The 16,869-nt window shown below is 39.0% G+C and overlaps 1 protein-coding gene across 1 annotated transcript in view; it reads right to left on the reverse strand.

Annotated features, from left to right (window-relative positions):
* The window catches only part of nxph1 (neurexophilin 1), a 48,848-nt gene extending 31,979 nt beyond the window's left edge, over positions 1-16,869 (reverse strand). The window contains exon 1 of the mRNA XM_040122309.1: positions 16,816-16,869. Coding sequence (XP_039978243.1) covers positions 16,816-16,869 — 54 coding nt within the window. The remainder of the gene's footprint in view (positions 1-16,815) is intronic.

Here is a 16,869-nt window from a genome sequence, read left to right on the forward strand (position 1 = left end):
AGAAAAAAAGAAAAAAGTTGAATTTAATTAGAGTAACAGGAAATGAACATTATATATAATTTACCGTGTGAGCGACAGGTAATGCCTTCAGTTTTTCTTTTTTCACTGTGTTTATTAGCGACTGGCCTCTATTTGTCTGTGCTGGCCATGCCCCTGGCTATTATTTGTAATACGGTTGTTTTTTGAATACCAGCTTTTATATAAGAATTTACAGTACTCCAACTACAAATGCATCTTGCTGTAAATGATAGGTCTGGGATTTTTCAACTCTGTCCTAAAGCAATACAGATGTGCCCTTAAGTATCTCAGCATAGGTCTTGGCCAATGTAACAATTTGCAGTCTCCACACTGGACCTGAAACTTTTCCCATGGAGCGTGACTATGCTGTAAGAAATAGGGGACAGAATGCACAGCCCTCACTGTGTGTAAAAATGCACTCCAAAGTTCAGCTCAGGCTCATATGCAACTTCAGCTTGCCACTAAGCCAAATCAAGTCAGTATTTTATAAAAGTCTGAGTGTATTTAAGACAAATTTCCCTCTTTTTGTTTCACTGGATAGTCCCTTGCCAAGCTGTGGCAGAGGGTTACCTTCTAGTAGTCGCGTGTAGGTTTGTTGTTGTTGAGTTAACTTGGAAGAGAATATATAATTTGCACATTTAATAGCTGGTGTATTTTTGCAGTTTGCGTTTTTGCTACACAATAATTTGGTTAAAAATCTGCTCTTACTCTGTGTTTGGATTATGTTTGTATGTGTGTGACATCTCAGAGTTGATTCAGCTTTTTCTCTTGTTCTCCCGACCTCCTTAATTTTCTCCTGCCTCATCTGTGCCCAGCTGTATTAATGCGAATTAGTGCGGAATTTATCAAGACAACAAGAAAACATGGAAGAAGGATTGAAAACTAAGAGCAAATAGCAGCAAATAAAACAGCAGCAGATCAGAAAGACTTCTTGCTAAACTATACTTTAAAGGAAAAATAAAAAAGGAATATAGGCTTGTTTAAAATTGGAAAAAAAACCAAAAAAAAACGGGTTCTCTCCTTTGCCCTGCCACCATTTGAAAACTTAGTGTAGTCATGTTTCATGTTCGTCAATGGAATATGCTTTGAAACGAACCACATCCCTACTAGAAAAACAAACTCCACATCCTGTACTATGCACACCACACATTTTTTGTCCAAAATAAAACTGCAATCTTGATCAACAAATCAGTAATTCTGAGTGAGACAATTCATACAGTTATTTGGCAACAACTATTTGACAATAATTATTTGATTTCTTTGGGTTGAAGTAAACCCCATCACATCACCTGCCTGATCCACAACCCATCCTGCTTGACTCTCCTGTATTTTAATCTGGCACAAAACTGTCTGATGTGACGCTGCGGAGTTAGACTCCTAGATTCTCCTCAGTATTTCACAGTCATTTCAACATCTGCAGTATTAGCTGTGCAGGGCATTTCTCCTGGTGACTGAGAGCTGCTCATCCCCATTGAGGATTTAGCCCAACTTTTTCAACTTTTTAAAAATGGGGGGTTAGAGAGCCAATTTCAACCCTGCATTCCCCACTACAGGCCAGTGCTGGAGCTCAGCTGGTGTGAGTGTCTGCGTGTGTGTGTGTGTGTGTGTGTGTGTGTGTGTGTGTGTGTGTGTGTGTGTGTGTGTGTGTGTGTGTGTGTGCGTTTGTGTGTATGTGTGTGTGTGTGTGTGTTTGTGTGTGTGTGTGTGAGTGTGTTCAACCTGCTTTGTTGTTGGTCGTAACAAGCTAAATAAACAGTGAGAGAGGGGAAAACATGCATGACTTATATAGTGTAACAACAGAGGCTGAATTTCAATACACGATTCATTAGACACAATCCTCAGGCTAATGATAAAAAATATTTCCTTGTGTAAAATATTCAGCCAAAACGTTCCATTAGGGCAAGGAATTCATTACTAAAAGAACTCATGCTAATGTCTTCATAATGATAGGACATGATTTATGAATGACAGGTGCTTTTTGTGTCGGTGAGTAACAGCAGGCGGGCGGGCGAGCACAAGGGGAATATAGGAAGCGATGCTCAGACATCGAACGGTGCGAGGAGATCCTGCTTTCCTCTGACATGCCGGCCTGTCAGTTATGGCGGGATAACGTTGCAAGCTGGCTATCTGGCTGCTCAGGAGTGGACACACGCTACCAGTACACTATTTCTTGTCCCATCCTCTTCCCCTGCTCTGCTGCAGCTTAAAGTATGTATTTATGCTGACCGTAAGAAATCTGCAAGCGCAAAAAGATTCAATTAACTCTAAAGAACCTTTTTTTTGGAAAGGCTTACTGCCTTAGCCATTAACTTGAGACTTAGAGCCAAATAGTTTTTAAATTTTAGCTGAGTCAAAGATACAAACTGGGGTTTTACTGGGGAATGAGCAGGAGACATTCTGCAGTAGCAATACTGCACTCGGCTCTATTCAGTGTTGGCATCATTACTCAAAAAGTAATTTTACTACTTATCAAGGTCTGGGAGCGGTAATTTATTATACTTCACTACACTGCTCTTTACTGTTACACTTCTGAAAGAGGTGAGTTTATCTGTTCACACCATCAGAGATCAGTTTATATCAGTCTCATCGGATGGGAGGAAAAGTTTCAGACCCAAAATATATTAGAATTTTCATTTATATCTTTTTTAGTTACTACAGTATTACACTAAGAGATCATTCAATCTCTTTTTGTACCTTTTGAACTTTGACACTAGTTTCATAAGCCCCATCGTTTTTCTTCCTTTGCATTAATTTAGAAAACAATGCTGTGGAGTTTTTGCTGGAGAATCCAACTTCCCTGCCATTTTTCAGTGAGATAAGTGTATGCGTATTCTAAAAGCGTCACATCTATTCAGGGAAATATCTCTGATTCTTGATCTACGGATTTTCATCCGCAACTCTGTTCTCCCTCAAACTCACAGTGGTCACCCAGACATCTCTGGTACATCATCACGGCAGAGCTGCGCTCTGTGTCCCGAGCAGCTAATGTTTTAAGTAATGGCTTGTGAGGCCTGACAGATCAGCTGTGCTCTTCCCGAGCCGTGGGCCTGATGCTCAGGGAGCTGAGCAAATCCATCAAAGCGACAGGATGAATTAGTGCCAAGACACCTCACTACCTGTTAGGGAGGAACTCCCATCAGAAGTAATTGATTTGATAAATGCTCGAGAGGGGCTCTCTCTGCGACAGAGAGCCCCACAGAATGAGAGAAAGTTCTATACTCTGTAAAGATACTTCACATTGACCACAAGTTTTGACAAAGAGCTGTGACTTAAAGCAAAAACTCATATCATAGTTCATAAAAAGGATTTCTACACTCCTAGTTATTTTCTATCTCTTGATGTTTTTTTTTTATTTTGTTTGACCTCTCCCTGTATGTACATGTAATATATGAAACAGAAACACCTGCTCATGGATTATATTGATACAATTTTGTAATTTTATAGCCTAATTGTTGTTTACACAATTCATTTACAGGTTTCTATTATCATTTTATTACTATAGTTTTTGTATCAGAACAGTATCACTTTTCATATTACAGTCCACAACTACAACAACCAAGTGGCTACAGTCTCAAATGACCTTATAACTGAATTGACACACTAACGAGTATCACCAAAAACTGAACATTAATAGGTAAGGTAGCTGCTATTTACTGCTGTTTAATTTGCATTGCATTAAACTGTATTTTTCACTTTCTACTCTCTGTAACCACAAGGTAGTAGGCTATAGAAAGAGTTAAATTAGAATTCAAATTGGAAAGTACGGCGTCAAATACAGAACCAATCATATTTTAATTTCCGTAATAAAATTCTGCAGGTCAGAGCTAATCACACAGTACCTTAACGAGCATATTTGAGCTTCTGATGAAACCAGAGCACATCATCCTGCTAAATAAATTCAGACTACCTTCCTGTTTTCTTCTGCCTACAGCTTACGCTCTAAAACTTGACTGCTGTTCCTACTGGATTTACAGGGAGCTGTGGTCCTGAACTCACTCTGCTGCTCTGCTCCTCCTCTCTATTGTCTGCACTTACTGCTGTTAAATTCACAACCAGATTTTTCTTTTTTTTTTAACTTTGTTTGCACATAAAGTGAGTCAGCAACAGTCCACTGCAGGCTGCCTCAGCAATGTATAACAATAATAGAGATACCAACACATAAACGGTAAGCGGTTGGGTGGTATATATGTATATATATATATATTCATATATACATATATATATGTACATATACATATATTTATACATATATATTTATTTATTTATTTTATATGTATATATTTATTTGTTTTTTTTTAGTCCAGGGAATCCAGTCCACAATTTTAATAACAGAGCAACATGCTAATTCCTAATATAAATTCCACAACAACTGAGTGTTTTCAACCACATGTCATGGTCTTCATCAGCACAGTTCAGCTACTGTGGGATTTATATCAGTAAATTAATTTACTATATTATTAGTCTACTTCCATCCCCGGAAAGAGGTTAACAACTATCTCAAGTACCACTAACTAGCTTTTTCCAGGACTTACAACCACATTTCACGGTCTTCAGCATGTGTGAGATTTGACCTGCAGAACTATCTCAGTTGCCATGAAATGAATATAAATGACATTTACACTGAAACGTTTTGTGTAATTCGTATAAAGATTTTTGTTATAATATTATTGTATTATATTTTATATTAAGTATTATTATACTCTCTCAAAGAGGTTAAAAGCTCTGGAAAAAAATAGTAAGTAAAGTTAAGATTATTTTGTCAATTCATGGTAATCTTTGTTCAAATCAGTGATAAAAAATTCAAAATTTCACCACATTAGAAGCAAATTAATGAAAAAAATATGCTTATTAATTTAACTGGTTCTGGTGGAGTTATGAGACCTCATGAAATTTCACCTGCACATCAGCTGCATTTCTGTCCTGTACTGCAGTATAAGCCATTACACTGAGAAAACACTGATAAATAAACCAAACAGGCTTTATGTAAGCAGGCAAACAGACACATGATATCAGTTTGTGCTGCTTTAAAGGTGATGCTGACTTTACATCAACTCACTAAGGAAAAGTAACACCCTCCCCTTCTTCTCTGCTATGGTGTCTCCATCACCTGTAATACCCCCACAACTTGAATCACTCCGCTATAGCACAGATCGGAATTCAGTCTGTTTTAACAGAGAAGGCTGACAGTAAATAGGGAAATGCATGTGAGCATGTTTACACTGTATATTTGAACAACGCCCTGCATGGAATTCATTTTCTCTGCCTGAGGTAGAAAAACATAAATTGATGGCTTTGAAATGATAAGAGGCAAAAAATGTAGAAAACAGCAAACAATAAAGGGGAGTACGTCTGATTCCCTGGAAGCAAGGGAGTGTTTGAAGTCGAGGGTCAGCTAGATAAGACAAGTTATTCATGTGAATCTGAGGAGAGAGTGTGGAGAATAGAAAGTCAGAGAGAGCACGATAACCAGACAAGGAGAAAGAGAGAGGCAGTAAATGAGAAAGAGAGATAAGGAAGGAATGGAAGGTCTCCTCCTCCCTCTCCTTCTCATCTTCCGCCGCTGCACCACCTCTCTAAAGAATGACTCTCATCTCACTGACATGTGATTGACAACTGTCAGATGCAGACATACACTCATCGTAGCTGTTTTCTCTGCCCTCCGCTGTGACTGCAATCCAGATAGAATTGTAATTTTGGAAAAATCATTATGGCCACAATCTCCGGGGCTGCTGTATGCAATGAAGCCTTGTCATTTTCAAAATTGGGGAACTGATAAGGACTCTGATTGTTCTATTCCATCATCAATGCAGCTCTCCAGATAGAAAGGTCTGTGCTGTAATGTATTGATTATTGAACCAGGATAAGCTACTTCAAAGTGTGTTTGCAGTGAAATGAAGTCATTCAATTTCACAAATACATTTCTTATTATTTAAATTACAGATCCATAATGTTGGTATAGGTTGTGTATTGTGTATTCTGAAAATAAATCAACTCATAACAGTAATTTAAATCAGCTGCAGCCCCTTTAACCCATCGGGGTATAGCTGATTGAAACATGACAACTTATGTCTAATCAATAATAACAATTATTCACTTACTTTTAGACCAAAATGTAATTTTATGAGCGGTGGAAAATGATTCATTTCTGCTTATTTGTCAGTCATTTTTAAGCATGAACTCACCCATTTTCTTCACTAATGACATCTAAGCACAAATACAATCGGAGCTGCTGCCTTAATATTGCTGCCTGTTACTCCAGCTCTAGTGACTTTTTCATTTTGTTGTTAATTTTTTTTTTTTTTTCTGTAGAGGAATTGTACAAACACTAGGTTTAGCAGTGGTCAGGCTAAAAAAAATTGACATGATGATGTGTAGACATTTAAAGCTGCACTAATATTATTATGATAAAAATATGTCTAAATTACTATGGATAATATGGAACATGCCATTCATAATGATGAGCCCTTATGAGCTAAAGCAGCAGTTCCCTTCAGCTGTATATAGCTTCTTGTAGCTAACTGGCTTGGATTTCTGGCCTGCTAACTCCACTCTCATCAGCCTTATTTTCAGACGCAGCCATCAACTGTTTTCAGTGAAAAAACCTCTGTACGTTACATATCCAGGACCAAGCAGCAAATCTATTAAGTTAGTGGCTAGCAGGTGAACAAAGTAGAGCATTTAGCAGTTGGTGGTGACCAAAATCAGAACAAAAAGAACTTTGGGCTTTCATTCTTCAGGTAAACACGACAAATGAATGATAATGTTGCTCCGTGTCTCCTGGAAATGTAACTGTTTGCTAACACATTTCCCAGGACACTGTATGTGGTAATAATATGTAGATATTATGTATTGTATCTTCCTAATGTACTTTTATATTTGTATTTACATTGAAAGTCCCTGCTACAGCCCTGGACTGACCAATATTCATCACAATAAATTAACTCAGAAAATAAACTCCTGCTAAACTAAACACATTACTAATGAATACATTTTTCTTTTTCATCTCTCTACCTTTCCTACAGTCTGTGAGCAGGGAGTGAGAGAATCAGGAAGGAATAACAGTGCAGTTGTCAGTTTGCTGTTAAACCTAACTGACTTTATCATTTGTTCCTCTTCAAAAAACCATCTGTGTTGACAATTATCAGCCTGATTCTCCTTGGCGGCATTATATATCACCTTGTTTGCTTGGAGTGACAGCGACAGCACAAACAACCCAGCCTGACAGACATGTGGGTGTTGACAACAAAATTGGAGTACCTTACTCATAAAGCAGCCTGAGCATAAAAGTCACTCAAGCTACCTCCCTCTTCTTTCCTCTTTCCGTTCTCTGTTCTGTTCTACATCTCACATGTCTCTAACTTCATCTGGCTTTGCACTAAAAAGTCAGAAGATGAACCACAGGTGTCAGAGAGAGTTGCTGCTTTGAAGATTTAATGTCAGGATTTAGCTGAGCTCCGATATGAAAATGGGAGTAAAATAGATATAGCACATGGATAACCTCAGTATATAACAAACAACTCACTTTAGAGCGACCAGATCCACCAGCTTGCAAATCGCCGTCTTGCAGTTTTTATGATAACAGCAGCCCAAAGTGGCTGGATTTCCATCACCCACTCTGAATAACTCTGATGAAATGTTTTACTTTTTATGTTGTGTGCAAGAAATTGTGATTTAGAAAAATATCTTTAAAAGTTTTAAGTCAGACAGTCACATATTGGTAGGTTAGTGTAAGTGGTAAAAACTATATCTTGCATTCACGATCCATGGTATATATATATATAAGCAAGCAGTTTATAGTAAACAGTTAAACGATTGCTACGTTTTATTGTAAGGTGACCTCTATTGCCCGTAGTAATTATGACAGGAGCAAAGGAGGAAGTCAGGTGACATAGAGCAACCAAGTCAATGGGTGGGGGGAATAATCATTTGATTATCAAAATCAAACCAAAATCATCAAAAATGATTGTTTTGGTTTGAAAAACCTAGACCACAATCTTTCATTAATCTTGACTAAGTAATTTTTGTGCCTGAATCTCACCAAGTCTTAACCATAGAGGTGGTAGATCAAGAAAAAACCTATTTGTAAAGGTCATTTGTAATGGTTGTGGAAGGCACTGACAAAGGATATGCTTAGAGTCATCAGATCAAAAAATGCTCATATGTGGCATTTGAAATTCAAATAAGAACCCTGTATTTTGTAGTTTACTTTGGAGAACCCATTATTTACTGAAGCCAAAGTTTGACTTTATTTGATGTTGACTTCCAAGGTGAGTTCGGAATTGTCAGGTTAAAGGTATATCTGGCTTAACTAAACCCCAACATCTGCAATCCTGAATTACTGTGACATCATCTCTGTGGATGGATATCACTCCTTTTTTAAAGGCTGAACACAATCTGTCAGTGGGTTGCAAAGGGAAGAATGTAATTATATGAAAAAAATGTTATATGTCACACATTAAGTATTTTTCCTGCTGAAAATGTTACAAGTATTTACTGTTTTGCTCAGGAATTTGATCAAATCTAGGTTGGAAAACCTACTGAAAGAGCTCAGAGTATTTGATACTAAAACACTTCAGTGAATCTCCAATGAGACTAAGAGTATTCTTTTACAGCGCTTTAGACAGGTTAAAATTGGGTTCATTGCAGGTTTTTATACTATTGAGTAAAATCCTTCCAAAGTCCACTGTAATGATTTCTCTGCTTCAGAAATACTTCAGTACTATCAACCAATATATGGGTTTAAACCCTGGTTTTGAGAGCTAACATGAGTATTCATCACTCATTGATTTTTTTTAAATAAATCGTCCATACATGTCTCTGGAGCAGGGCAACAGTGCCTGCATGGCCAGTCACTGTAACGTAACAGGATGGAAAGACCTAAAGGAGAAGATAACGGACATGGCTGGTAATTCCCATCAGTGAGCGTCGTGACTGTTGGACTGTGCAGCAGACATGAGCTCTGATGGGAGATCCATCAATGCCACCGCAGCAGAGGGAAGCATCGCCGCGCACCCCCCCCCTCCATTTCCACTATTTTCACCTTCTCCTCCTCCTCCTGCCTCCCTGAGGATTGCATGCTCTAAGCCTGCTCTGTTTCACTAGTCAGTCAAACCCATCATAAGGTTAGAAAGCAAGGCAATCCATCACTATGCAAGTCCAAATCCACTGCCTGCATCACAATTGTATCCAGTCAGTATCAGAGTACAGACGGTGTTGGTGTTACACCATGGTTAATGACTAAATTCAACCTGAGCAGCTGGAGCTGAGACACGTATCCCCTCAATGTATGGATATTATGAGCCTTGGTCATGTGCTGGAAAAACTCATTAGCATCCATCTCAACGTTTAAGTCAAACTTTCTTAAAATTGGTGGAGAAAATGATTTCAGAAAATGAGAGTTTGACTGGTTTCAGGGAATTTAGAGTATTTTTAATTAAAACCAAATAACAGAAATAACTACAAACAAAATTTAAGACTTGTTAAAAAGGCAATTTTCAACATCTAGTGGCACACAATGACCATGTCTATGAGGAGTGTTAATCATGTACTTGAAATTTGAACAATTTCAATGAACATCACATATTATTTTAAAATTACTTCAATATTTCACTATAATTTTAAATTCCCCAAATCATCTTTGTATGCAAATGGTGATCGATGATGTCACCTAATTGGAGAAGATATTTCTATATTCTTTTATCTGGTTGTGTGCTTGGAACACTGCCATACAGTGTAATATGTACTATAGATAGGGGTAAATATACAGCTACAGAACGTCTTCTTACAATCATGAAGATAACACATACTGTCCTCTGTCTTTAGGTTATCAGAGTATCCTACTTACCATCAACAGCATTTCATATTTAATTTGATACGTTATCCAACTTTATTCATTACAGCAGTTAATAATAATAAGCTAATAATGAACAACTAGAGAGTTGTATTCACATTCAGATGAAGTGATCAGCGACAAATTATATTGAAGGTTGAGTATGTGTATTTTTAGAAAATTTTGACTGTTACATTTGGAAGCTCTTGATGAAGTCTCTCTGGTAATTAGAAACGAAAAAGTTAAAACATTCCCTAAAGACTAGAGAAATGATTTGATTTACTTGAAAACAGTGTAACAAGTGCGATTATCACTTTTACTTTCCCCCACCAAGTGAATGAGGGCGATCTAGCCAAATGACAAAGCTATTGGACAGGGCAGAGCACGCGTGGCATCCTGGTGACCTAAGGGTTCAAGACAATGACCTCATTAAATGTTAAAGTTTTTTTTTTTCTTTGTCCAACCTTATCTTCATTGAAAACAATTTACAAAATAGTGGAAAAGTCAGTGCTCATTACAGGACGGCAGAAAGAGCTACATCAACATTCTTTTGGAGTCGTGAGTGCAATATTCGCTCACCCTTTTTTTTCTGTTTAGTGTCCAACAACTGAGCTTTCAAAAAACTTTGGTATGTTCACCAGCCAGTTGCTAATTATCCGCTATTTGGTGCTGGGCAGATATAGTCTACAGTGGGTTTGTCAGTTTTTTTTTGCTGAAAGTTTTCACCGTTGTGGCTGCAAATGAGACTAATGAGAGTGCTGAGACTGAACAATGAGCTGAAAAATACTGTAAAGTGTAGCTTTTAACGACGGCGTAAAAACAGTGGCGCTACTACACCTGTAGATACCCATCTCGGATTCTTTTTTAAATCCAAATTGCTCATTACACAGGATAATTAATGAAAAATATGGCGGATACCGGGGCCTGAAAATCTGACTGAGTGCCATCAAAAAGACCGTCGGATCATCTCATGTGAATGCAGACATCCGTGTGCTTTTTGGAGAGGTCTGCTCTGTCATTTCAGCTGTGACGAGCCAAGCACGCAGCAGACTCTGGAGGCAGAGGAGTACCTGGAGATGTAAAGCAAGGTGGACTAGGTTATCTAGTCGCTTCCTGCTTTCAGAGACATTTCTCTCCCTGGGCTACTTCAAAGTGCTTCTATCAAGGTGCCACACGCTTCGCCATAAAAGGATTTCTCTATGAGGAGAGAGAATCGAGGGGTGTGAAGCTTCCCTCAGGATCAAACCCGGGTGGTGAAAGGGGCTTGATTTTCTAAGAACTACGCCCCTGAATGATGAGCTTCAGCTTTGACCTCTGAACTGGGAACGCGATTGAAAATCTGGAGCAGTGCGTGGAGGAGAGAATAGCGGCTGTGGTCATTAATCACGCCTACCACTTCAAACATACTATCCACACACACACAGACACACACACACACACACACTGTCGACATTCAGGCTGCAAAGTCAGACTGGGTGGTTATTCTGGGAATATTTAAGGGAGGCCCCTCTCCGATTTAACACCATCAAAAATCCAAATCCGAGGATGATTTCCCTCATTCACCCCCCCTATGGACTCCAGACATCACAGTTGGTGCTATTATCATTGACTTTACTGCCAAACACCAAGGTCAAGTGTTGTTTCGGCTGTTTGTGGAAGCCTGCAGCCGCCTGGGGGAGGCTGAGCTCAGATCAGACAGCCCTGGACTCAAGGGCAGGTTCACATAGGTTAAGGTTCACACAGTATAAAGCGCCTCAACAAGACTAAGTCACCTTGACGCATCAATTCCACAGCTGTGCACCTTCAATCTGCCTGCTGAGATGCACAGCGGCACACTGATTGGTGGTCAAAGGACATGTCCTCAAAAGCAACCTCAGTTTTAATTATAGTTAGATTTCAACTTTTTTAAATACTCTTTTGTTGACTTCACTGTATTAAATTTTAATTTTCGTTTCAGAATTTTGGCTGTATGTTACTCAAAAAGTGCATTTCCTTTTTGGGTAACATACAGCCTATTTCTTTTTGTTTTAATTTTCTTTCCCAACAAACACAACAAAACATACATACATTGAGACAGTTAAGCAATTACTAAAACTAGAGCTAAAATAATTAGCAATCAAGTAATATTTCTTCAGAAAAATGAGTAAGTAATGTAGTAATATCAAATGTGTGTGGGATATACTGCTTTCCTTACATCATTGTATCTGAATACTTTCGTATAGTTCCGGATCCTTGGTCAGACAAAACCTCACCTTTAGCTCTTTGAAGCTGTAATGGACGTTTTTTTTAGACATTTTATAGACTAAATGATGAACAAAATATACTTCCAAACATAGTTGTTGTTTGAGGTCAATACCAATATTTACATTTGAGAGTAAAAAAAAAATCATATCTCATATTTTAGCCAATATTTTATTTTAAGCCATTACATATATAAACATTTTTTATATCACTTTTTAGATTAATCCCTTACATTCAGTTATTACAGAATTTTGACAAAGATATATACTGAGCGTGAAATTTTACAGTTTAGAAATAAACTTGTCAATGCTCTCTGGTGGACAAACTCTGTAGGCACTGTTTCTGAATAAACTCAAACTTACAGTACATTTGTCATTTCTGTACTGACTTTTTTGTCGTCTTATGAATACAACATCAGTGTCATTGTAAGATGGAAAATACTAGCTTTGAGAGTGCAAATTAAATTAAATTAAAATAGTCATTCATGTGACTTAGTGGGGTCAAGTGAAGTGAATAAAACTGGTCTAATCTTCATTTTGCTGAAGGTGACCTGGGGTCTTCCTCCACGACCTCTAAAAACAACCCAAGGACTTGTGGAGTACTCTCAAGAACTCCTAAAACCCTGAAGGATCCCTAGAATCACTTGAAGAACCCCTAAAACACTCTGTACATCCCATGGAACCTGCTTAAGACCTCTGAAAACTCCTCAAAAACAACGAAGATCTCTTTAAAAACAGACAAAAAAAAAAAAAAAGACAAGCGCCATACAACCTCCTCATGGATGTAAAAAAACTGCTGAGGCCCCCCAGAGGCCCTCAAACATCCCTGGATCTCCACTTTAAGATCCCCCACTTGTTTCTTGAACGGTAGTGCCAGTTTCACTGAGAAAAAGCTGGTGAATGTAACCGAGCTGGATAACAGGGCTGAACTGAGGCCACTGAGACGGCAGCGGGGGAATTGCAGTGTTGTTCTCCAAGACTGAACTCTCAGCCCTTTTGTGCTCGGCTCTCTCCAGCAGCTGGAGTTGAATAGCTCTATAGTGACACCTCCATGCTGCTTTAAAAGCTAAGTAGCACAAAGGTTGAACAAGGAACTGAGAGAAATGTTCACTTAGTGGACATCAGGGCTGAAAAAAACATAACACTCAACACTCTCCACGGCTCCCACTTGATGGCCACACAATGCACGTCTTTGCACTTGTGTGTGTGTGTGTGTGTGTGTGTTCAGTTGCGCAGTATGTGGGCATCTGTGTGAATGCCTTTGCTATATAATTGAATTAATTCTGGCTCACTCTTAATTTCAGCTTCAAACAGCTGATTGAAAACATAGTGCTTGTTTATTACTATGAGCTAATTTAGAGGTGTGTGGACAGAGGAGAGGCTGTGGTGAGACGGGGGTCAGAGGGTGGGGGGTTCACAATGTGTGAACTGTGCCGTAGTGATCTCAGCGGGTCTTTCTTTCTTCCCCACCATGCAGACTGCTTGACACGGCAGGCCCCAATTGTGCTGTTTGGTAATATCACTTTAATGTGACTGCTGTGACTGTTGCCAGTGGGATCACTGCATTTCTCCCAGGGGAGAGTGGAGGGAGAAGCAAGTTGGGGGGGGGGGGTCAGTGGTGGTGGCGGTGGTTGGAGCCAGCAACCACAGAGACCTCACCGCCTGACTTCACATAATGCTGCACCAAGGCCCAGGTGAGAAGGATGTCTGCCAATTTTTTTGAAAAACGCTGTCAACAATGTCAACAAGGCTCAAATCCTTAAATCCCTCCTTTAGTCTGTTTATATCTATGACTATAGGAAGAAGCCAAACTGATGATGACATGAACTGTAATGACCCCTCTACAGAAAGAGAGTCATTACAGCAGCAAGTTATAAAACAAAAAAGGGGAAAATTAATCGAAAAATAATGTTAGAGCAGATAAGGAGGATCAACAGAGTGTTCATCAGTTTTACTGTTGTATGCAGATAGCGCACACAAGTATGGATAAAAGATTAAAACAACAAATATTTAAAAAAAAACATAAATAACATTTTACAACACTATTCATGCTGATAAATAGACCGATTTTCAGTAACATGAGGCCAGATCAAATGGCTGTTTGGAATTTCAGAACTGAAATCTCTGCTTTCAAAATATCTTTCACTGAGATTCCTGAGACCGTTGCTCTTTACAGACAGCTGTTACTCTAGTATCAAAACCACGAGAAAATACTTGACTTGGGAAAATCATATATAATAGCAATATGGCATTGCATTACAAAATTAAACGCAAACGATTAAATGCGGTTTGAATACAGATTATAGTATTATAAGGATGTTTAAAGTATAAAACAGTAAACCGAAATGAACACAACAACTTTAAAATTGTATCCATATAAACTGTTCTGAATTATATGTATAGAAGTTCCATTAAAATACTGTACGAAAAAAAAAATCACGATAATCCCAAATGGAATTCTTTGTACAGGAATAATAAGAGGTGTGTTAATTAAATAGTGGACCCATTGGTAATGGCCCTGCTCTGTCTTATACTGTAAACCGTAACAGTCTACCTGAGCTGCGCTGTTATCGGGGTCAAGGCGCGGCGCTCAGACAAGAAGCTTAAGCAGAGACAGGAGCCTTTAACACGAAATAAAACCATCAAAGTTCAGCTCTAATCCCCGCCGCTGTGGATAAGGCTGATTGTTCACGGGCCGCACAATACGCTGGGTTTACTCTGGGCGGGATGGCATTGTGCGTGGTTTTTTTCCCAGCCCCACCATTCAACTCCGACAACACGGCGAACAGGAATTCTTGGGAAAGCCGAGGGGATTTTTTTTTTTTTTTTTTTAATCAGCAGCGCTCTGTTTTTAAAGAAAACACACCTTTCCCTCCGCAGTACAAATTTTTACAATGAATTAAATGCTTGTGTTTGATGTGTATAAATGACATCTAGCTTCGGAATTGAGTTCGGAAGGAACAGCACAGGAAGAAGAGGAGAGGCCAAAAATTCGGACTCTGCAGGCAAAAATGTGACAAGAAGAGAAAGGTGTCCAAAAGAGGTCAGACGATACAACTTCGGCTTTAAGCATTAGTTTACCATTTCAAAAGTCCTATTTAAAATGTACGATTTCATTTGAATCCATTATGGTTAGGCCTGTTTTTATGGCTCCGACAAGCGTACTCGCTCTTTGCAATATCTAAAGGAAAAGGTGCGTTGAAAATACTTTCAGCACCTTGGAGAGCTCCGCATCCGTCAGCTGTGTGTTTTACGAAGTGCGCTGGCTTTTCGATAGAGGAAGGAGACACGCGTTTCCACACCAAACCCATTGCGGACCCCAGCTGCAACACTGCCAAAAAAAGGTTTACACACATTTATTAAGTTTATCGAGTGGTGACGTTCAAATGTCAGTGTGTGTCCTGCCTTTGATACAACTGTCACTGGCATTTCTATTCGTTTTCATATGTAATATCATTCAAATTGTAACGTGATTACACCTGTTGGCAGGGGACTGAAGTCTATCAATGGAGATTTGTATCAATTAGAAATAGAATAATACTATATCTAACCTATGTATATTAACAATTGAATAAAATAAAGTATTGCATTAATGGCTCTTAGAGAAAAGGAGGATTTAGACGTTCGCTGTTTCAGGCCTATTATTCCACATAATTTGGGCGATCCAAAAAGTAGAGTGAAAATTTAAAAGGCTGGGAAAATCAATTTCCCGTCTTTCTGCCTCTCTGCTACCTGTTTGGGTCGGAAATTGAGAGCTTAAGGTAATGCTGCCCTTTCCTTGGGGAAAGAAAACAGAATTGGTGGTAAAAATCCCGCGCAGCAAAGCCTCACTCGGTGTTTAAGTTTAAAAACTACATTTATTCTAAACTACTGGGACGGAACCGTGGATCCGAATATATTTTCATGTGTATAACTAAGCAGATATGAAGTTCATCCGGGAATTAAGGCTTAATTTACTCGCGGATTGTAGCTGGGTTGTTTTTGTTTGTTTGTTTGTTTGTTTGTTTTGTTGTTTGTTTGTTTTTTCTTTTTCTGGGTGACCAATTTTAAACAAACTGAACTACACTGAAAAAGCACATTTAACATAACTTATATTTCTTTTGCCCGAATTGCACGGTCTGGAAAACCAGTCAGACCAGGCTCGAACTCGGGGGCTGTCACCGGGTCCCTGACTACGCCGCTGTAGTGTGTCTAGTCTGACGGGTCCACGTAGAGTTTTGGTTTGTTAGAGCGCCCCCGTGAGACCATTTCGCTACATGTACCAGTTAGAGATCGCAGTTTTAGGCGCTTGATTTTATTAAGTATTCAATCAACAACCTATAAATATTCTAAAAAAGCTTTTATTGCCGTCACAGCAAACATTTTGGGCCATTCCCCGTGTCTGAGAGCATGATTTCTTAAATGACGGCATTTTACGCAAAGCGGTATTGCGCACGGGAAAAGGCACACCTGGTACAAGTTTCACTGTCCAAAAAATGACCAAAAAAATGTGTAAATAAAGTTTTAATGCTTCCCTTACACACTTGACAGTTTGTCCACTGTACTACCAGGTGAAATAACCAAACAGCCGCGGTGTAAATGGGTTTTGGACTGCGAATGAACCGACCGAAGCCCTCTCGTTGTGCGTAAATAACAACAATCGTGGCTTTTCGGACTCTCCGTTAGAACAGCGTGAAATGGAGAAAACTTGAGCTACAAACACAGGCCGAGCGGGAGAATCAAACTCACCAGGCAAAGCACAGGCGTCAGGAGGAACACGGCGCACCAGCACGTCACCTGCAT

This window comes from Xiphias gladius, chromosome 24 (assembly GCF_016859285.1).
Source record: "Xiphias gladius isolate SHS-SW01 ecotype Sanya breed wild chromosome 24, ASM1685928v1, whole genome shotgun sequence".
NCBI classification, from domain to species: domain Eukaryota; kingdom Metazoa; phylum Chordata; class Actinopteri; order Istiophoriformes; family Xiphiidae; genus Xiphias; species Xiphias gladius.